This window comes from Mixophyes fleayi, chromosome 5 (genome assembly GCF_038048845.1).
Source record: "Mixophyes fleayi isolate aMixFle1 chromosome 5, aMixFle1.hap1, whole genome shotgun sequence".
Taxonomy (NCBI): Eukaryota; Metazoa; Chordata; class Amphibia; order Anura; family Limnodynastidae; genus Mixophyes; species Mixophyes fleayi.
In genome coordinates, this window is record NC_134406.1 from 53,615,890 (window position 1) to 53,640,055 (window position 24,166).

The 24,166-nt window shown below is 38.8% G+C and overlaps 1 protein-coding gene across 1 annotated transcript in view; it reads left to right on the top strand.

Moving 5' to 3' along the window:
* The window catches only part of MACC1 (MET transcriptional regulator MACC1), a 33,662-nt gene extending 10,696 nt beyond the window's left edge, over positions 1-22,966 (top strand). The window contains exons 2-5 of the mRNA XM_075212208.1: positions 8,001-8,110; positions 17,232-19,279; positions 20,687-20,875; positions 22,452-22,966. Coding sequence (XP_075068309.1) covers positions 8,005-8,110; positions 17,232-19,279; positions 20,687-20,875; positions 22,452-22,661 — 2,553 coding nt within the window. The 5' untranslated portion in view covers positions 8,001-8,004 and the 3' untranslated portion in view covers positions 22,662-22,966. The remainder of the gene's footprint in view (positions 1-8,000; positions 8,111-17,231; positions 19,280-20,686; positions 20,876-22,451) is intronic.
* The last annotated feature ends 1,200 nt before the right edge of the window (positions 22,967-24,166 follow it).

Below are 24,166 nucleotides of genomic sequence, written 5' to 3' on the forward strand. Positions count from 1 at the left end.
ACCCAGGACCTGTAGTGCACCTAGGTAAAAATGTAAGAAAACATAGACACCAGTGTCAACATTATTTTAATTGAAATAAAAGCACCCCTACACTACCCTCATTTACCCTCCTTATTTGTTACCTTGATAAAAACTCTTATAGACTACCTAAGACTAGCTCCTATGAGCTCCCGGTGCAAAATAAGGGCACTAGTCCTATTTATAACATGGGGATTTCCCAGGGCTGGAACTAATGGCTTGATTTAAGTAACTATGTTTTATAATGGTGTCAACATGACTGTAAACATTTGCACTGTTGACAATTCAACTACATCCCACCACAAAAGTTAGAGCTTAATTAAGGCAATACTGTACGCACTACTACTAGGTGCACACAGCTCTGCGTTCACAAGCAGTACAGTGTGAAGGACATACCTGCCAAATGTCCTTGCAGTCTGACCAAATCCTGAGTAAGCGAGACAGTCACCCAAATTCGGGACTGCCCCACCAGACTCAGGAAAGTTGGCAGACTGTCCAGCTCTCTCCTACCTGTCCTTGTCACTTTCACCACCTGCGGCTGTTGGTGTCTTAAACTCAGTTGCTGCTTGTGCGGATCCTGGAATGCCGTGGCCCTATTTTGAAAAAAGACTGGTATATAAAGCTTAGGAATCCCCACACCAGACAACCAGGGAGCCGTTGACAGGGTCATTGATGCGCGTGGGTAGCGAAGACTAGCCCATCTGATCCAATCCCACAGAGGAGCTACTGTAGCACAAATTGCTGAAAAAGTTAATGCTGGTTATGATAGAAAGGTGTCAGAACACACAGTGCATCACAGCTTGCTGCATATGGGGCTGCGTAGCCGCAGACTGGTAAAAGTTTCCATACTGACCCCTGTATACTGCTAATAGTGCCTACAATGGGCATATGAGTGCCAGAACAAGACCATGGAGCAATGAAAGAAAGTCGCCTGGTCTGACGGATCACATTTTCTTTTACATCATGTGGACGGCCGGGTGCGTGTGTTTCGGTTACCTGGGGAAGAGATCTCCAGAATGCACTATGGAAAGAAGGCAAGCCGGTGGAGAAAGTGTGATTCTCTGGACAATGTTCTGCTGGCAAACATTGGGTCCTGACATTCATGTGGATGTTACTTTGACACGTACCATCTACCTAAACATTGTCGCAAACAACGTACACCTCTTCATGGCAACTCTATTCCCTGATAGCAGTGCCCTCTTTCAGAAGGATAGTGCGCCCTATCACACTGCGGAAATTGTTCGCAGATGGTTTGAGGAACTTGACAAAGAGTTCAAGGTGTTGTCTTAACCTCCAAATTCCCCAGATCTCAATCTGATTGAGGGTCTGTGGGATGTGCTGGAAAAACAAATCCGAGCCATGGAGGCCCCACAGGACTTAAAGTATCTACTGCTAACATCTTGGTACCAGATACCACAGCACACCTTCAGAGGTCTTGTAGAGTCCATGCTTTGACAGGTCAGACCTGTTTTGGCAGCACAAGATGGACCTACGCAATATTTGGCAAGTGTTTTAAATGTTGTGGCTGATCGTTGTATTTATGAATAATTTGCATGATCTCTCTAATTTGCATGTTCTGTTCATATCTTCTAGGATTTGTGACTTAGCATTTATTCAAGGCTAATATATAAAGTTTCCAAGGTGACCTAGAATGCTCTGTGCATGAATTGCTTACATGCAACAGCACAGCAGCAAAGAGTCTCTGGAAATGATTCAAACTTTAACATCTGCATGTGTAATCAATTAGGATGTACATATCATAAACCCAAAGTGCATAATTTACGTTGTAGAAGAGATGTTGGCATAATTGTTTCTCTTCTGCCTTAAGACACCATGCAGGGTGGACATGGTTCTATGTTTCCTCTGTCATCTGAAATATAAACTTAAATGACATGATTGTCTGCACTTGGCTTGTAACATGACAGCTGTAGGGTGTGTACTGTTCTAAACCTGCAAGGCTGCTTACTGTACATAACAGCAGGTTTCTAGAGCATCAAATCCACGTGATATCATACTACTTAAAGCCACGCCTCCACAGCGTGTATGTGTATTGAGTACAGCCAACATCCCAAAGTAGGATAAGCCAACCTGGCTGATAGGGAAAATATTGGTAGACATGTCTGTTTATGGATATTGAGGAATTATATTCTGGCTTCGTATTTTTAGGCCTTTCAAATCATCAGCAGGGCGCCATAAAACTCAGCAGTGCTGGACAGTCGGTATAACAAGTCACACAAAAATAACAAATCGTACACATAAACAGAACAAGGACGAGGTTGACGGAGCATTGAAGTAGAAAAAGTTCATTTCTTCAGAGACAGTTGAGGATAGAAAGTAAATCCGATCTAAACCTATTCGCATTCAGGGAGAATTACAGGATGTTCTTAATTGGAAGGAGGTTTCATATTCTTTGTTTATGCTTACAGAAAACACATTATTCATATATCTGACCCTGCAAAAATCTGCATAGCGAAGAGCCCTATTTCTGCAGCAGGGTGTTGAAACCACTTTTATTCATATTTTAAAGTAAAGTGAATTTATATTGATCATTTTCAGATTGCAAACTCCATCCCCCATCTAGCAGACCTGCACAGGTACCATGTCAGAAACCCTCACATTTCAAGGCCCTTATTCATGTTCGGACGTACATCCATTTGCGTAGCTTATGTTGTATGAAATAGCTCTTTGCATGTCCAGAAACGGACCTTTCGCCAATGAACGCATTGCATGCAATTCATGTCACTTACTACTGCCTATGACTTAAGAGGTGAAATGGGGGATGTAGCTGGTTCAAGTCCTTGCAGGGGCTGGCTAGGCAGGGGGCATCTGGCCCCTGGGCTGGTCCCATAGTGGGCTACCATCAGCTGGGTCGCAGGGCCACCTGCATTTTGTTTTTCCTTTAAAATGTTCCTAATAGGCTGCTGAGTCGAGTCCTGCTGTGACTTTGTCCAAACTGCTTCTGTGTGAAAAACTGTCACAGAACACTTTGCACCTCCCCTTTCTCCTCATTGTTGATGAGTAAAGACGATACTTCAATGCACAGGCAGGGGCAAGTTCTCTCCAACTGTTTTACAGCTTGGAACTCTCAGAGTTATTCTAATTGGGAAAAGGGGGGAAAATTGGCTGAAGGGATGATTTTAGTAAGTTTAAGCTGGAGTTGTCCATTTTAGAATAAGGAGGAGGCATAGACATACAGTGACTATTAAAAGTATTTTTACTCCTTTATCATTTTGTTGTGACAAAACACTATTTGATAACCTTGAAAGAAAATAACTAGTATGGACTGATTCATTTTTCTCCAGTCCAATTCTGAACTAGTTGGTTGTGATTCTTGTGCAAATGGTCCATGAACTGCTGTTGAATGGATTACTCACTTTCATTCCAGCCATCAGAAGATGAGACAGTGCACTATATACTAGTTGACATTAGATGATTACTAGGCTGTGCTGCATTACATTTGATCAATCTATTTTGCATGCAGCTGCTAGATTGATTTTCCTTGCAAATCGTTCTTCCATTGCAGAGCCGCTCTCAGTCTCGACATTGACTGCCTATTTATCACCGAATCCAATATAAAATACTTCCTGTAACATACAAGGCCATCAACAAAAGGACACCAATATACATCTCCTCACTTATCTCAAAATATTTCCCAACTTGACCACTCCAATCGGCACAATATTTACATCTCTCATCCACACTGATTACCTGCTTCCAAGCCTGAACATTTTTTCAGGCTGCACCCAGTTTGTGGAATCCCCTCCTTCGCACAGTAAAACTTTCCTCTAGTATTTAAACCTTCAAGCATTCTCTGAAACCCCATCTCTTCAGGCAATCTTATAAAATTCCTCAATCACCCTCTTAATCTTTCTAGGATACCCTATTACCACCCGTTACACAGTTCACATAAGACAACAAACCTCTGACCCCTTGAACAACATTGCTGTGTGACTGGATCATATAGTCCACTAAGCACGTTTTACCTTTGGAATCTGGCTGGACCAATATGCAATATGTAGCACTTAGCCTCTCTTAGCATCAAACTTCCATTGTTGTATAGATTGTAAGCTTGTGAGCAGGGCCCTCTTACCTCTCTGTTTGTCTGTATTGCCCAGTATTGCTTTGTTACTGTGTTTGTTCCCAATTGTTATGAGCTACGAAATATGCTGGTGCTATATAAATAAATGTTGATGATGATGATAGCTTGTAGAAAATGCCATAGTTCTTATACCATGAAACAACTTAAGATATTTGAGAGGATTACAGCTTGAAAGGACAACGAAATAGTGGAATGTGAGAGGACTTTACAAAGATACTGTATTGTTTAATGAATACTCAGACTGCATTTTGTGTCTCTGCACTGAACAAATATTATTCTATCTGCATTACATCAGTGCTTCTTTGTCAGACATTCATAGTACAGTAATGAATGGCAAACAAAATAGCTCTGTGTATGTATTACACCCAACTAAGGGAGCCCTAGGGGCTTAAATAGCAAACTAGCGTTTACCAGCTACAGAAGCTGTAGAGGGGCAAAGTAAGTAAGTAAAATAAGTACTGATACAAACCTTAAAGAGATTCTCTCCTATTTGATATAATGTAGTTTTTACGTGTGTACTATGTATGACTTAACAGAAACTATAGCAGGGGCGCACGCAGGGGGGTTTCTGGTTCTCCAGAAACCCCTCCCCTCCACGAAGAACGGGGGCTAAACAGTGCCACTACATTGCGGCACTGTACTGTACAGCAGCCGCTGCCCTGTCAAAGAAGCATCCAAGGTGATGCTGTATTGTACTTCTATGACAGCGCCGCGGCTGCTGTACAATACAGTGCCGCCGAAATGGAGCTGCTGCGCATGAGCGGCCGCATGAGCAGCAGCTCTATCTATATTTTTTTTTATTTTAAAAATCCTGCGTGCGCCCCTATATAGTGAGTCTCCCACAGCTCCCTCAACCCAAGACAGAGCAAGAAATATTGCTGTGTGTGGAATATATGTAAACTCTGAATGCTGGCTGTGGAGACAGACTGATGCTGGCTCCATGGCAGCTTCCTCGCGCAGCTTATCTGTGCTTACGTCACAGTTCTTGTGCTTCATATGAGAAAACAGGCACAGTCAACATTTGGAATCGGTATATTTATATAGTGCGGTCATTTCCTGTCCTCTCCAGGGTAGAGGGAGAGTTCAGGGCAATCTTAACAACATTATGGGCCCCCGGGCAAAGCAGTGCACCGGGGCCCCTACATATATATATATATATATATATATATACACAAGTTAACCCGTGCATGATACTCATGCATTCTAGTTAAATCAAGCTACTTAAGGTGTTAAAAAGGTTCTTGTCATGCATTTGGGCCATAGCCCAGGCCTCCTCAGGGGAAGAGCGTTACTTCCCGACGCAAGCGCCCTTTTTTAACGTGGTCCACGTGTCACCACCTCATCATTTTTCTCCATCACCTCATCCTTCATCTTTATCGCCACATCTATCCAGATGTCTATTCAGACACAGGGATCTCTCTCAGCGGTCCTGAGTATCACACTCCTCTCGCTCTGTCACCCCCGGCAACCACCAACCACTCCCAACTGTCACCCCCGGCAACCACCAACCACTCCCCACTGTCACTTCTCCTTCAAGAAATATATACCGGTATATATTTTTTTAAAATCTTTTTAAACACTTTTAACAATTAACAAATTAAATTAACAAATTAAAAACATCTTAGTATACCAAATTTCAGCCATTCTGAGTTTTTTTTTCCACACACACTAAGAATTTAGTAGGTCAGTGTATAACTCCGCCCAGCAGGTGGCGCTGCAGCTTGGTTTTTATTTTTCCGCACACACACACACAGACTAACACACGCCACTAGGCTTTTATAATATATATATATATATATATATATATATATATATATATCTATATCTATATCTATAGATATAGATATAGATATAGATATATAGAGATACAGATATATATATAGATATATAGAGATAGAGATAGATAGATGTACTTGTTCAGTGACCCTTGAAGGTTTTTTTGCAGGTTTTTTCATATGCAGGATTATTTATTCTAATTAAGAGCCCTGCCTATGGGGCCCCCTTGCCCATGGGGCCCCCGGGCACATGCCCATCGTGCCCAATGGAAAAGATGGCCCTGGGAGCGTTGGGGACATGGGTCGTACTTAGGGAAAAAACTATAGTACTTAGTGTAAAAAACTATTTATCAGGTAACCTGTAATGTGTTTCCAAATTCGCTGATGTCTTTTAAGGCCATCGTTCAGGAGTTCAGCATGATTATCTTACCAACATGATCATGTCGACCATTTTATCTCTCATTGCAGCTAAACATCTACATTATTTAAATGAATCTTAATTATTTGCTCTTTTATTATAGACATTACATTTTAAGTTTAGTGATTCTTTAAAAAAGTTGCTTGTATGGCGTTGTTCCCAGTTTTGTGTTGTATAGTTTATTTTTTGATGTGCTTTTTGTTTAGAAGCCACATTTGGCCTTGCATATTTATTTATGACTAAATCCATTGCATAGCCATAGGATCTTTTTTATTTCTATCAATCATTTTTAATTCTGCTAAATCAGAAAGGACATCAATTGCAACTAATCCAACCGTTAACATGCATTCAGCTCTGTGTAGATTTATTCAACATGACGACTACATTAAGTTATGTGAGCGGTTGTACAGATTCTCTTGTCAGCATGGTTAATGTACGTTTCCTCCTCATCCTCCTCCTCCTCATCAGCTATTTACATAGCACCACTAATTCCACAGTTCCTCAAGCCACTATAGCTGTGGATTGCCGTATACTGGAGGAATTTGTACTACCACTCACTGCCTTCCATGTGGTTGTAACGTTGTGAATGCATCTAAGCTAAATGGTAGCTGTCATGCATTTTTTTTCCTTCCACATGGGATTTATCTACTTAAAGTCTTATGTACTTACAACTATCATACACCCAAATATTCTCCTCAGTAGAAATATTTTAAAGTTTTCAGCTTACTAGCATCTATTCCATACTTGCCAAATCTCCCTCAATGTCAGGGAGACTCCCTGAAATAAGGGTTATCTCCCATACTCCCTGAAGAGTCTGGCATTCTCCCTGATGCTGAGCCAGTACAAACGTGGTTGGCTTCACCATCTGTGGCATGATGACACAGTTCTGAAATTGTGTCCTATGTCCAGGTATTGATGCCTATTTAGGTGGCCATTATCATGGAGACCAAGATTTAATCAAATACTGACAGGTAAGACAACATGACTTCAGTAATGGAGACAGAAATGTAAAATACACTTCAGTCTCTAGAGATTCATTAGCTGCCTTTCTTTACCACATAGTTGCCTACTCTCACGGAATGTCCTGGAGACTCACGCATTTCTGGGAGACCTCCCGGGAGAGAAGGGCAACCTCCTGGTTCTCGCCCCTGCAATAGATAAGTGGCGGGGGGGAGGGCTTAGTGATGCAAATATTGCATCATCTTAGCCCTGCCTCCTTCTGCAATTGTCCAATTTTGTGACAATCGTTTAGGGGGTAGTGCCAAAATGATGCGATTTGTCAAGCCCTGCCCCCCCCCCCCCCCACGTCCACCTCCCCTGGGATCTCCCTGAAGCCAACGAGGAAAAGTTGACTAGATCATACTTGCCAACAACAATTGTCAGTATTTGCTGGCAACATTTCATGGTTTTTAGTGCCAACTTTCTTTTATTTCTTTATTGATATATATTTTTATAAATAAGTGTAATCTTTGAATGATTAAAGGGTGGTATGTCAGCAATGAAAGTACTCCTAGCTATTTATACCGCCACAGTTGTCAACAGAGAAGGGTCGTTATGGTTTCTTCTGTACAGCCGTTATTGTCTCTTCTGTACACAGTATTACTTTTGCCGGCATGATATCCTTAATTTTAAGTTATGTTAACCACCTTGCATGCAGCCATTTCAGTAATTGTGTTGTCTTATTTGGCAGAACAATGTCAAGACGACTACATTCTTTTAAATCCGGAGGCATTTCAAGAAGCAAATCAGAGGGAACGTTGATTGACTTGGATGGGCAAAATGCACCTACACATAAACCAGGTTTGTTTATTTATTTATTATTTATATAATCTTCATAATTAGTTAACCAAACATGTCAGCTTGTATTGTCAGCATGATATAATGTACTGTTCAGAATGCAGTATACCTGTTTATGTGCTCTTAATTAAATTTAATTATAACTATTAGCACATTAGGTTTGTCTGTAGCAAAACTAAAATTAATGTATTCTCTTGAAGTGCTTTTTTCAAACCTCTTCATGCAACATTCCTATGTATAAATTATTAACTTTAAAAAAGGTTGTTTTAAAATTCCTTTACTCTCCAGTGTAACAACATCCCATCATCAATGATTTACTTACAGTAAAAAGTTTTCGTTAGCTGTTTCCAGCCAGTCTCCATAAAGACAAAATCTAATATTCTTATAGGGATACAATTAATGGAAATGTGACAGGGCAAAGAGCTTGCATCGATACATCACTGTATTATTAGTTTATGCATTGGCTACGTCTTTTTTGGTATTAGTGGAACAACTTGGCAATACTTATTTTGGAAACGCTCAATTGCAATAATAAATGCAGCCAAATTTGCTAAAACAGAAATCTGGTAGTAATGTTAAATTGATAGGATCCTTTAAAAGGAATTGGAAGTGGGTAATAGGCATACTGATGTCCAAAAAACGTAAGACAATGTAAATTACTGACAGCATGATTTGTTGTAATTTTCTTTCACAATGAGATTTTCAAGCAGCATTAAAACTCTAGTGATTTTCCAGCTTACTGCAGCTACAAAAACGCTGTAGTGTGATAGAGCCCCAAGTACTAGTGCTATGCTTGTTATTGTCAGGTTATGGTATTGTCCTAAGCGGTTGTTTAGTGTTTTCTCCAAAGAGAAAATTGGCGTTTTACAACAGTGAATGCGCTCGGTGGGCAAGTAATTGCCAGATACCATTGATACCATTTATTTCAATACAGCTACAATTCCCAGTTGTGTTTAATCTACTGTGCAAATGACTTTCAGTCGCTACTACATGAATATTGGCATTGTGACATCCTCCAATAACATTTAACGGAGGTATGTAGCAACTAATTTGCAGTGGTTTTCACTGTGGTAAAAATTACCAGCATGATACTTACCTAAAGGTGGTGTAATGGGTGACTAAACGCTGCAGTTCAGATCTAGACATAACACATTATAGTGAAGGGGTCACACTTGTGTATTTTATTTCAGAGCTGAATCACTCTCTAGTGTGGTGAAATTAAAGTGATCAATAGCAAATAAACACTGATGAGCTCTCTGCCAGGCAAAATGTATTGCTCCTTTGCTCTAGTGCGATACCACCTTAAGGTTAGTAAGATACGGTCACTTTAAGCGCCTGCATGCTTTAGCTGAGGAATCTGACTCATAGGGCAGATTCAATTCCACGAGGTGTCTTGAGCCGTCTGTGGAGAACACATTGCACCAATGATTTTAGATATTTCCTTGCATCTCATAGAGGTAAGCAGAAAAGTGAGCGAGGATTTCTTACCATAGTAGCAGACAATATGTGCATCTGAACATCGAGGCAATGTTTAGCCGCACCTCACGCTGAACTGAATCTGCCCCCTACACAATGTATCTGCTTACAAATAGCCAGCAGTGTGCCACATTCCTGTTACACAATACATTTTCATAGCTTCCTAATTAAAAACTCTTTGTTAAAGTCAGGCTAAACCATAATCTTAAATATCGCCATTTTTTTCTTGACAACAACAGAAATACATTTAGCGGCCAATTCAGTTCTGTGCACTATTTACCATTACTACGGTAAAAGTGCGCAGTATTACTGTTAGTATAGACATTTTAATGCTAATTTTTGGTCGCAGCCCTGGGGACAGCAAGAAAAAAATCCAGGTTAAAATGACCATATTAACAGCAATACAATTAGCGCCGTGTTATTCCTACACTAACGTGGCCGAATTGAATCAGCCCCATAGTCTGTTTTGAGGACGCCCTACTGTGACGTGTTTGTGCAATATGTCAGAGGACACTTGTTACCACATCTCCCAACCACTTAAATGAACTCTCCGATCTGAATTTCTCCATCAGCAGCCTCCTTTAAGTCGGCCCTCCAACACTGCTTACCCATCAGCATTGTGACAAAGAGGAGGGGGGCGTCAGAAGGGGAATAGTGCTGGCCACATATGCTGTACAGCATACTGGATGCACTACAAAGCAGCCTCTCTGCCGGGTTAATGGATATTTGCGAAAGTGTCCCTTTTTTTTTTTTTATAATGAATACTGCTTTGAAAATTGTAATATTTTTCAAAAAAATGTCATGTCCTTTAAATTGTGAATCATACAAAAATCATTACTAGTAGTTGAAAGAGGAAACTGTTTCACACATACAAATGTACAAATAGTATTCACCAGTATGAAGGAATGATACAGGAGGTATTCTCAGTACAAAGTAGTGATGAGAGAAGTATTTCTAATTGAAGGGAATGATATAAAAAAAATATTTTCTGTAGGAAGGAGAATGAGAGGAAAAATACTTTCTACAAACTCTCTGCTAAATTTAAAAAATGTTTACTTATCATGTGATGAGGTCACAGTAATTGGAAAAATGTTACATTTTTAACGTAACTGTTTCTACACATTGGTTATTGATTTAAACATCATGCTTGTACATTTTTTTTTAACGTGAAGTCTAATTACTTTAAGTGCTAAAATGGCCTGGTCTGCCAAGTTTAAGAAAGTCTATAAAATTGAACCTACTAATGAAATCAGGCTTGAGTGAAAATCAGAAATTGCTAACACTGCTAAACTGTCAGTTTAAGTTGCTTTTCAATTTAACGCCTCTACAAATCAAATTCTTTCATAGCTGCCTTTTTCGTCTTTTCAAATTGGTGTTGAAATTTAAAATCGACCTGTAGGGCTTGTTTACATGACCGTTTTGTTATAGTTTAATCATACTGTATTGAGGATGGAACACAACGTGAGTAAATCAGACTGTAAATATTCCTTAATGAATCCTGGTATCTGCGTACTTCCACTTTTCAGGTGAGCAGCAGTGTAAATTACAAATGAGACTGGGAGCTAGATTTACTAAGCTGCGGGTTTGAAAAAGTGGGGATGTTGCCTATAGCAACCAATCAGATTCTAGCTGTCATTTTGTAGAATGTACTAAATAAATGAAAGCTAGAATCTGATTGGTTGCTATAGGCAACATCCCCACTTTTTCAAACCCGCAGCTTAGTAAATCTAGCCCTGGAGTTTTGCACAGACCTGTTGATTACACTGCTACTCATATAAGCAGCAGAGATTTGCAGGCAGTGGGATCCATGAGCCTGGTAACATAAGTATTTGCAGACATCACATTACACCTAGAAGGTGCTTATAGCGCATAGTGTTAATGTCTTTTGTTTCCTGCACATTAAATGACCTTTGTATGTATTCGTGTCACTGTAACTTGGCCTAAAATCAAGACATGGACACGTTAATAACTTTGCCAAAAAAGGTTGCAGTTTATTAATAATTTCAACTATTTCTTTTTCTGGTGGCGACAAGTGCAGGACAGTCAGCTAACAACCTATCTTTAAACCAAAATAGTGGGAAACAAATCCTCTTATCACTGTACCAAGACTAAATCTTTACTATTGGTCGGCGCTAAGCTCTGGTGTCAGCGTGAGTGCCCCCCTTCTGGACTCAAACGTTGACATGCCCACGCAGAGACGCCAAGGGGTCCTTCACACAAAAGGACCAAGAGTCATGCTACTTCAAAAGGGACAGTGACGTGCGGCCAATCAACTGTAGTTCCTTCGATTAGTCACTGACTGCACCGATCTCTCGTCAACTGCGCCTCACCTGCGAAAAGAAAGTGGCTAAACAACAAAAAACTTCTTAGAATTTCTAGCAGGGTGGAGGTCGAGGTATCAGAAAATATAGAGGGAACCAAGCTTCCTCTGTAGGGATGATATAAATAAATCCTAGGACACCTCCCAGGGAATCAGAGGATGTCTATTGGCCGGCTGTGCAGACAAACTTTTGACCCCGAATGGATAAGTGCCTGACAGAATACATAAACACTTGTTTTGAAGTGCTTTCGCCTTAAAGGCCTCACTTGTCAATAGCAAATACCCCCCCCCCCAAAAAAAAAAATGCTAATTTGAACACAGCACTAAAGTCAAAAGATTTGAAACCATCAAGTAATGGATAATTTCATTCCCGCATATTCAGTCACATTTTTCTACTGGTTCTCATATGGAGAAAAAAAATCATAAAAGCGATCTGCACAAAAACTTCTGAAAACTGCATCAGAAAAACATATTTTAATTGCATTTTGCATGTTTGAAATATATTTTACTTCATTATTAAAGATTCCATTTGTATGGATGTTATGTTGTACATTCAGGTATATAAGGTTCATCACATGGAGCCTTATTTATCATTATTTTAGAAAATGCTTTTCTGCACTGTCGATGAAAATGCTTCTGTATTTAAAGCTGGGTCTCAGTTGCACTTGCAGCTCCTTACGGACCAGCAGTAAGGACGTGCACACACAAGCGAGTACCTCTCCATATATGTTTGTTAGGAGTTGCATCTTTGCAGCTGCTCAGACTCTGGTGTAAAGATATGAGCTGCATGTATCTTTACTAGTACATTTTTGTTTAAATAAATAAAATAATCTAACCCCTTCCTTCCCCTAATCACTCATGGCCTGGGCTGTGTGTCTGTAAACTAGGGGGAAAAACTGTATCCAAAATTCACGGCAAGCATTAAGCCAAGCTAGGCTACTCACACTATAAAAGGAAGACCCGCTGCACAGTCTTCAGGGGCAAACACAGGATTTGTAGAGGGGGGTTTCCACACCACACCGCCAGAGGGCGTGACCAGCATGCATGGGGGTGTGGCTATAATTTTAGACAGTGCTTGGCTGCTCTCCAACTCTTCCTATCCCAATAATATACATGGGCAATGCTGCGTACACTACTGTTAGGTGCAGAGCTGTGTGAAGCGGGAGCAGGGTCCAGCCACCTCAATTATACAGTGCCCCAGGCTTGAAGGAGGTTTCAGGCACTAGGAAACTCCCCCTCGGTTTGCCTGTGGTCGTAGTAGGAACCTTCTCTAGCTCGGTCACCATGTAACTGAATTCCCTAAGGGAATCAGACCATAAAACAAATGTAACTGTAGTTCCACACAGAAAATGAACAGTAAATAAAAACAACACACTGTTGCAAATATATTATATAGAAATAGACACTCCCAAATTCACTCTTCACTATTATTATTTTTTTGCACACTTTAATCCTTCACTGCTACTATCCTGAAATAATCCACAGAATACAAAAACCCTGTGAAATAATGCAGGATCTGCAATGCAAATGGATAAGAAGGGACCTATTTGATTTGCAAGAAGCCAATGAGAGCAGCTGACCTGTGATTGGCTGGAACGTGGAAAATTATTCTGGCTTCTTGTGCATAATCTCATTGATAATGAAGAATATATTGATGAGGCCGCATCCTTACACTGTATGTTCAGGTGGACGTATGCCAAGTGTTACTGAAAAATATATATATTTATATATATATATATATATATATATATATAAAAGCAATTGTGACATTTTTTTAAGTGTATGTTAAGGCCGCAAAATTGTGTTCTACTGTAAATGAGACCAGTTATAGCCACCTACGGAAGAGTGCCGCCAGTGGACAGTTCATTGTGCACAATGGTAGAAAACTTGCATGACATTGTATGTATGAGAATTGGGAGTGTCATTGTTTTAATTGGCAAGAGTGCTCTTAATAGACACTATATAAGGACATTTGTGCAGTCAAAGAGCTGTAACCTGTAATGTTCCCTATATTGTTAATAGTATATAAATTCAGTAAAAAGGTTCTAAATCCATTATATTCTTGTCCAAAACCGTCACAAAACATATTTATCTGGGGATTTTTGTTGTGAAGTTGAATTAAACAATAAATTATAGTCCAAAAATATGTTTAATTATAATGTAACATAATTGTGAAAATGTATCTTATATAGAGTTTGGTGGATGTCAAATTGTGTGGAGTAAATACATGCATTTTCCTACATGTGCACCAAAATGCATCCGTATATAGATTTTTGCATTTCTTAGACTTGTGCCCCTTACATCCAGGGCCGGTGCTAGGGTCCTTGGTGCCCTAGGCACACTTTCACATCCGCGCCCCCCCCCAGGCACACTTTAACATCCGCGCCCCCCCCAGGCACACTTTCACATCCGCGCCCCCTCCCCACGTCTTTCCTTACCTTTACTTGCCGCCATAAAGCTGCTCCTCTCTGCTCCGTCTCCTCCCCTCCACTCATAACACTGTCGGGCCGTGATGATGATGTCACGCCCGACAGTCAGTGAGTGGAGGGGAAGAGACGGAGCAGAGAGGCGGCGGTGGTGATCCATAGCTCCTTCCTTCTTCCCGTGGATTTATCGGAAGCTGTGCGGTGGCCGTGGATGTATGGTCAGCGGTCGCCGCACAGTTTTAAAGTAGTTTTTATTCTGTGGCGCCCTCCAGACCCCGGCGCCCTAGGAAACTGCCTAACCTTGCCTAATGGGAGCGCCGGGCCTGCTTACATCTGAAGCAAGTAATAGTCAAGTACAGTATGGGTGTGTTCACTTATGTGTAGCATGCCCCCTGGAGAGGCAACCTAATAAAACATGGACGTATCCCCATATACACTTGTTACATGGCATATTTTTTTCTGGAGGCTTAACGTACAGATACAGGATAATGACACCAGCAGCATTATCTTGCTGCTTCTGATTACTTATACAGAATAGAAGAGTGACATCGGATTTTTAAAGGGATAAACTGCAAATGTAGTGGAGGTTGAAGTACCTACACCCCCACATCCATTGTTTGCCTATTTAAAAATCCTATGTCCTGTGTACTTCATTACATTTTATATGGAAAATGTGATGTTCACTGTCAAAGAGCTGTTACCTGTAAAGGTTCTAAATCCATTATATTCTTGTCTCTTGCGTACATGACACTTCATCACATTATTGTACTGCGTTCAACTAGAGTAATGCAACTTTTACACTTGCTACTAACACACTCAAGCAGCATTTCTGTCTTGTGCACCCCTGATGCAGAAATATTGTTTTTGAGTTGGACATATCTTGAGATATACACCACTTAACATACACATGTATGTAGGATTTTCTTGCAACAGGATATTTATGTTCAGAGCACTAAATGTGTCTAATTCTAAAAGAGGCCCAATATGCCAAATTTTATATGGATATTTTGACCTATTGTTCTCTGATTATGGCCTCAAAATTGAGCATGTGTTTTATCAATAAAGTATCATTAGTGTAGAAGAAGGGTTGCTAACTTGCTGTCCTATGTGTATATATACTAGCATGTAAAAAGTTTATAATCTAAAAATCTAAAAGCTAAAATTTCTTGATTTTTTTTTTTTTTAAAGAATTGACTCTTTTCTAAGGTATCATTAAAAGACTTGATATTATAGTCAATACATTGACAATGTCATAATCTTATATTTAACATAACTGTTTTATTCATCAAACTTTACATTCATCAAAGAATCATCCATTTGCAGCAAATACAGCTCTGCAGACCTTTGGCATTTTAGTTGTCTGTTTTTTAAGATTCTCAGAGGAAATTTGTAACCATGACTTATATAGCTCTTCCCAGTGATGCGACTGGCTTGTAGGGCATTTTCCCCGATATTACGGTGACACTCATCCCACAAATTGAGATCTGGGGGCAAATGTATGAATCTCCGGATTCTTCATCTCCGGCATGTTCAGCCTCTTCAGCGCTTAAATTTAAAGCGGCGCTGCATTGTAAAGGGAAGTTTCCCTTTACAATGCAGCGCCGCTTTAAATTTAAGCGCTGAAGAGGCTGAACACGCCGGAGATGAAGAATCCGGAGATTCATACATTTACCCCCTGGTGTTTGTGCCCAGCCGCCCATCAAATACAGTACTCCGTCTCCCTGTTTCTTTATCAAATAGTTTCTGCATTGCTTAAAAGCATGCTTAGAATGATTGTCCATCAGCGCTGAACACAGCAGATGGCATGTCATTGTAAAATAGAGTGGTAACCTTTCTGGTACATTCCTTGCGTACCAGCACCAAAACAGCCCATACCATTACATTTTCTTCCAGCATCCTTTCATTTGCTCTACTTTTCACATATGGTCTCTACTTTGATTCAAACATTTCAAACTTAGGGGTATATTTTCTAAACTGCGGGTTTGAAAAAGTGGGGATGTTGCCTATAGCAACCAATCAGATTCTAGCTGTCATTTTGTAGAATGTACTAAATAAATGATAGCTAGAATCTGATTGGTTGTTATAGGCAACATCTCCCCTTTTTCAAACCCGCAGTTTAGTAAATATACCCTCTAGACTCCTCCGTCCATAATACTCTTTTACACTCATCAACTGTCTGTGTTTTTTTCCATATTAACCTTTGTTTCCTATTTGCCAGTTTCAAATACGGCTTTTTCCTTGCAACTCTGTCTATAAGGCCAGCATACCAGACTCATCTTTTTACTGTTGCAGATGACACTGGTATTTGGTGTGCACTATTTAAGGAAGCTGCCAACCAGGACCTGTAACGAGTCTGTTTCTCAAACTTTCGACGCTGAGATACTTATCCTTGTGTACAGTTCTGTATCTGGGCTTTCTGCTTCTTTTTCTGTACTGGTTAGATCCAGTTTGTCCGTTTCTCTCGAGACCATAATGGACACATTTCTATGAAATCTTCAGTTTCTTGGCAATTTGATGCATGGAATAGCCTTAATTTCTCAAACGAACAATTGACTGATGTTTCTCTTGTGAAATCTGTTTTGTTTCAGCCATTGAGAGTTTTCCTTTAGGTCACTGGAGTAATGGCTGCTGAAGATAGGGCTTTGCAGCCATATGTGAATAATAAATGATAGATCAGTCATATGCAACATGTGTAATGTCTTATATTTTGAAATTAATTAAATGGTACCTTGATCATAGAAAATAATCAGTTTTTTAACAAATCAACACATTTCTTAGTGATTCCAAACTTTTGCTTGCTAGTGTATAATATTTTTAAAGTTGTGGAGAATTATTTAAAAAAAATGTTCAGTTTAAGATATATGCTTTTATTTATGTGCTATATTACTTTGTATTTTTACAGAAAAAATTGGAAATGAATTGGATCTTCTTATTAGTTGGTCTGATGTATTCCAAGATCATTCCCAGAATTTTGCGAAACATACAAACCCTTTTTGGAATGGACTTTCTGAATCCAACCCTTTCTTGGAAGATGTGGTTCAAGCCAACACATTTTCAAAGACCAATGAACCTTTGTCAATTTTGAAAGAGGACCCTTTCATGTTGTTTAGAGACTCAGAAACCACACATTCAGTATCAAGTTCAGGAGATGAACTTGATATAGACCATGTCCTGGAAAAATCAGCAACAAGGAAATCTGGAAGGTCTAAGAGTGTTTCTTACCTGTCTGTTATGCATGACAAGGAATCCGATGGTAAGGGTATTAATGGGCAAATTCTGGCACCAGATTTGGAGTGGCTCCAAAATGACCGTGAAGCCTATAAAATGGCATGGTTAAGTCATAGACAACTAACTCGATCTTGTCTTGACTTGGATGTCATGAGCCAGAGCCCTGGATGGGCACAGACACAAGCAACAGACACTCACATAATTTGCCGGCTAGATCATGAAGGAGGGTCTGTGCAGCTTCCAAACTCTGACATAACCATCCATGTCCCTGAAGGTCATGTGGGTCCAGGGGAATTTCAGGACATCTCTTTAAAAGCTTTTCTTGATCCACCAGCGTTTCTTAATAATAACCTGTCAACTACTGTCAGTCCTCTTCTGGAAATTACATTAAGCAATATCAATACTGTTGAAGTCCTTTTGCTGGAAATGAAAATTGCCGTTGAAGCAAAGAATGATCCATACAGCCAAGTAATGACTGAGGTTGCAACCTTTTACAGCTATAACAAAGAAGGCCCTTTTGCAAAAATCCCAGATGGTTATATTTACAAGAACATGTTACAAATCAAGTTACCGATCCTGAGTCGTATAACATATATAGTAAGTGCCGCACAGGTCAAGTCTATTCAGAAACCAGGTAGCAGTGTTTATAATTACATCCAGAAAAGTTTAACTGTGGCAGTGTATGGACCCAAGCATATCCATCCAGCCTTCTCTACAGTGTTAGCCATTATGGGCCATAACTATACCCCAGACAAAATGACTGTAGATGACATCAAAAGATGTGGAAAAAATATGCCACCATTGGTTTTCCACCTCTGGGGAAAACATGTGTTTGTACTTGACTCTATGCAAGACTTGTCAATTCATTTTGTTACAAATAACTCCAGTTTTTCAGTGAAAACAGCAGATAATAACAATGAGATCAAGGAACAGCACCTAAAAACGGGTAAGACAATACGGACTCAGTTTCCATTCTCATTAAAAGGCGCCAAAGATATCAGCTCGTTCGTTTTCACTGTTCAGATTAAAGACCTTCAAGGTTCGTCGTTAATATCAGACTTTGCAGTCAATACTCCCAATCCTGCACCAAAAATACACTTTACGCCAAGAAATCAAATTCGTCAGCAGAAATATAAAGAAACCTTGTCTGCTCCTGTCATGCCAATTAGCAACACTGTCAAATATCCCAAGTTCCAAGATAAAACATTGAAGATAAACAACTTTGCTGTGACTTTAAAGACTGTTCTGCGTCAGCAGAAGATTGACTACTTCTTGGAGTATTTTAAAGGCGATACCATTGCTCTTCTTGGCGAAGATAAAGTAAAGGCCATTGGTCAGGCCAAAATGAAAGAATGGTATGTGGGTGTATTGAGAGGGAAGGTTGGTCTTGTACACTGCAAGAATGTAAAGATTATATCCAAAGAACAAGTCATTGATTTTCCAGATGCACATTTTACAACCAAAATGCTTTTGGAACAGATAGCCTTGCCATTTAAAAAATTGACTTATATATACTCATCAGTGCTTTCAAATGTCTCAGACAATGTCTATGACTGGAGATGCTTAGCTGATGCCCTCGGTTACTCTCACCTGTCACTAGATGATCTCTGTCACACACTTCCGGAGAAGGATTCTGACAGAGTTTCATCTGTAGTTAAAAAGCTGAAAGAAGATTGTCACGTCGACTCCAAAACGAGAAAATTTCATTATGAGCTTATTATGGTAAGTACTCAAGTATTATATTAAGTAAATACAGTTAATGAATGTGTTTGGATTTAAAATGGAACTATGTAGACCGGAAAATGTATTACAATATGTTGTCATAGAAAGTGAAATGTATTGTCTTATGTTTCTGTGAATCTCATAACAACTCTGGGCCTGAGTTATTAAGGAAAGTAATGCAAAAAAAGAATAATTGTCCGGGACAAACCATGATGCAATGCAAGGGGTGCAAATTAGTTTATTATTTCGCACATAAGTTAAATACTGGCTTTTTTTTTCTTCTATCTAGCGCATAAATACTTGATAGTTTTATTGTTACACTTAAATTTAAAGTTAATTTAGGACACGCCCTACCCCAACTATAAATTTGTCCTAACATTTTAAATGTGCCTCCCCCTCCAATGCAACATGGTTTTGCCCAGGTGCAAAGTTACTCCTTTCTTATGCTTTGCTCTCCATAATGACTCAGGCCCAGAGTCTACAAAAGATTCACATTTTGCAAGCTGTAATTTTTTCCTGAAAGCCTGTCCCACAGAAAAATTCACTGATTGAACAAATTAATAGAATATCTTGTTAGCAGCAATGTGTTTCAAATGAGTTTTTAACCATGTTTATGCATTTAAATGTCATGCTTTAAAACACAGGCAATCCAACAAAGCATTTAGGGCATGAGTCATTAAGGAGAGCAAGGCAAAAAAAGGAGTAATTTTGATCTGGGAGAAACAATGTTACAATGCAAGGGGTGTAAATTAGTTTATTATTTTTCACATAAAGAAAATACTGTTTTGTTTTTTTGTGTCATGTAGCACACAAATACTTGATAGCTTTATTTTTACACTGAAATTTAAAGTTGATCTAGGGCATGTCCTATCACAACTATAAATCTGTCCCTACATTTTAAATGTACCTCCCCCCTCCAATGCAACATGGTTTTGCCAAGGTGAAAAGTTACTCCTTTTTTTCCCCTTTGCATCTCCTTAATGACTCGGGCCATTAGTCATCAATAAATATTCTGCTTTCTTCATATATAGCATAGATCTGCTCACTTTGAGATAACATAATGGCGGCTCCAAGACTGTAAGTACTGGAATTGTAAATCTAAAGTAATAAAGAACAATTTATCAACATCAAAATATGATCAGGAGCTGCTTACATGGATTTTTAATGTGACTGCTCTTTGATTTATAGTGCTACCACGATTTCCAATCAACATGCTTGGTAACTTATGTTTCTGAGACTGATTTATAAATACTGATAAATTGAATCTGCCATATTTTAACGGCACCCTGATCTAGACAGGATATCGTGTCAGTAGAAAGTATTGTGCAGCTGAAAAATGTTAATGTTTTTTTTAATTGGTTGTAAGACTGACAGTATGTTAATTCTTCTCACTAAATGTATATGTAGGGTCTGTTGAAGATGGACTGTCAAGGCTTAGTAGCTCGTCTTACACAAGACACTGTCATACTGACTGCTGCTGTACAGCTCGGCATACGCTGGAGAGAGCTGGCTGAGAAACTAGCCAGGTTCACAAAGCAGCAGATCGAAGCCTATGAGATCCCTCATCATGGAAAGAGTGGAGAAGTCAGTCTGCAGGTAAAATCATGTTATTAATCATACCAGTGTTGTTGTTTTTTATATCATCATCCTGTTAGCAACACATTTATTTATATGGCGTCATCAATTCCGAAGCGAGAATATTTGTCATTTACATCAGTCCCTGCCCCATTGGAGATTATAGTCTAAATTCCCTTACACACACATACTAGTATTAATTTTGTCAGCAGCCAATTAACCGATCAAATTTATAAATGTCCCCATGTCTTGTTTTATGGTTTATATAAATTCATATAATGAAAGCTCAATATGAAGCTACTTTTCATTAACAGACAAAAGGCAAATACAGAACATTCTCTGTTTTGTATATCTGCCATTTTAAGGATAGTCTGACCACTGGATGGTGATGTTCTATGGATCTACTTAATTGGTTCATTAGTATAATATTTCCCACTCGCATTACCAGGTGCATGTATGTATAGGTTTAGCTGCCCACAGGATGAAATTATAAGATTATTTAAATAAAAAAAAGTATTCCATATCATTCGAAAATACATTTTTAACTGAACAATTTGTAAACACACAGAAAACAGACTTGACATTTTGAGCAAACTTAATTATAATTATTCAAGCTGCTCAATCATTCATGCAAAATGCTTTTTTTTCACTTAATGGGTGATCAAACTGATCAAACCTACATGATCACATTTATGAACTTTTGAATTCATGTTCTTTGTTTAAGATTAATTGTGATACACAATCAAGATAATTGTAAGATCTTATCAAAATGGAGTGCATCATAAATTAAAAATGGTGTATATGTACAGTGTTCTGTTCATTATACACAATAACATAAAGGGGAACACCAACATCCCCTCTCCTCCAAACTAAGGACCATTACTGCTGGATCATTTTATGTGCAGGTGTTGACAACTGGGCAGACATCTTGGAGAAGTGTAAGTTAAGAATGCTGCTGCATCAGTGTGTCATACAGGTGCTGGCTCATGAAGCAGGTGCTCTGACCAGCACCTGTATGTGACACAGACACAGGGCTACTGAATGTGAACCACTCCTGGGTGTAAATGTATCAAGCTGAGAGTTTTCCAGCGAGTTTGAAATGTGAAGATGTTGCCTATAGCAACCAATCAGATTCTAGCTATCATTTTGTAGAATGTACTAAATAAATGATAGCTAAAATCTGATTGGTTTTTCAAACCCGCCAGAAAACTCTCAGCTTGATACATTTACCCCGTGGTTGTCATTCGGACAAAAATCTTTGCAGAACAGTTGGGGTGAGCTTTCCTAAAACTTGGAGATCAATGGTATTGAACACTTAGGGCTAGATTTACTAAGCTGCGGGTTTGAAAAAGTGGAGATGTTGCCTATAGCAACCAATCAGATTCTAGCTTTCATTTATTTATTACCTTCTGCAAAATGACAGCTAGCATGTTTAACTGGAAATGTCTATCAAAATTAAAAAATTACCAGTGAGGAATATATTCTTGTTATTTAATTACATTAAACTCTCAATCTCCTGAAAGGCAATGACTATTTTATTTTCAATTTTAATTACATTTCTCTTGTTGACTAATTCACCTTTAATCTGTATCTGCAGATGATGTGGAAGCCTGCGTTCGACTTTCTCTACACCTGGGCTGCTCACTATGGTGAGAGTTACAGGGATGTGTTACAGGACTTGCACTGTGCATTGGACAGAATGAAATACCCCGTGACTAGGCAATGGAGGGAGCTGACTGGAGCTCTCATCTTTGTGAACTGTTTAGATATATTCCGAGCGACTTCGTTTTCCAAGTCTGAAGATTAATTGTAAACTGAATTAATGTAATATTTATTAACCTAGTATGAATACATGCATATATTTTGATGGTTAACTTGATTTGAACTGTACCTTCAATATTGTGGAATCCAGGCACTGACATTTACTGCTGATAGAGTTATGAAGACTTTTCTCCTTGTGTTCCAGCAGATTCAGTTTTGCTTTATAACATCAATGTCATTAGATACATTCCAGCAGACAGGTGCCATAGCAACGCAAACAGTGTTCCAAACGTACAGGATGACTAGTGCATAAAAATATTTCTTTCAGAATGTGTGTGTGTGCGTGTGTAAATATATGTGCGTGTATGTAAATTTTATATATATATATATATATATATATATATATATATATATATATATTATATTATATATATATATATATATATATATATATATATATATATATATATATATATAGGCAGACAGTAATCAAACGTATAGTAGACAATGTTTTTAACGTTTTTTTTTACCCTGGTATATTTGTTAATTTTTTCGATAAATATTTTAATGGGGTTGTCTATGTATGACTATTTCTGTGAATACATATAAAAAGTATCTCTTTTATACATATATGAGTTATACTGATACTGTGATAATATCCTTTAAATTATATTGTTTATATGCTCACTGTTTATACTGTGGTAATCTTGTAAATAACTGCGTTATTGGAGATATGAATCCATTAATTAGCTGTGACATAATGACTGATTTAATAACTATAATAACTACCATCCTCCTCACAGCATGACACTGTCCCTATCACACGCAGCTCTGTTTTCACTAACACAATTACATGAGTGTACAGGTCATTGCTTACCTCCAGATCAGTACATTCCTCTTCTGCTGCTGTGAACATTCTGATGATCTAATTGACTACGTGGTTGTCCCATAACCAACACTTTAAAACAGAAGACATACTGGACAAGCATAGAATATAAAAAGGTGATAATGCCTAGTCAAATGCACCATAATAAGAGCTCATACAGACAAGTCGTGTAGACGCACCAGAGCTGCATTCTGGTAATACCCATGTTCAGGAATGCTGTTTTGACCTGTTTACCATCATATAACAATTCACACTTTTCCTCTCTGAAAAACATAATTGTCAGGTTGTGTATGCAACTTGACAGGGATGCTTATGTATCCATTAAACATTGCAATTTATAAAAACATCTATCAATTTCACTTTTAATGTTTTAATTGTCTGTCATTCAGGTATAAATCTGTTTAGTGAAAGATCCCTGCAGTTGCTGTAATTTGCTGCAAGTAACATTGCCTTACAGTGTGGGTAAATTATTTTCATATCTTCACTGTAATGTTTAACGTATCTACTATAAGAGAGATGTTTTTGTGCTATGTGACAGAATGGGACTTCGTTCCATTAATAGCTACTAGTGGGCTTAAACTTTACTGCCATACAATACTGAAACTTCTGTATTTAATTATACCACTGAACATTTGCGCCAGTGACTAGAGGAACAGCAACAAGCT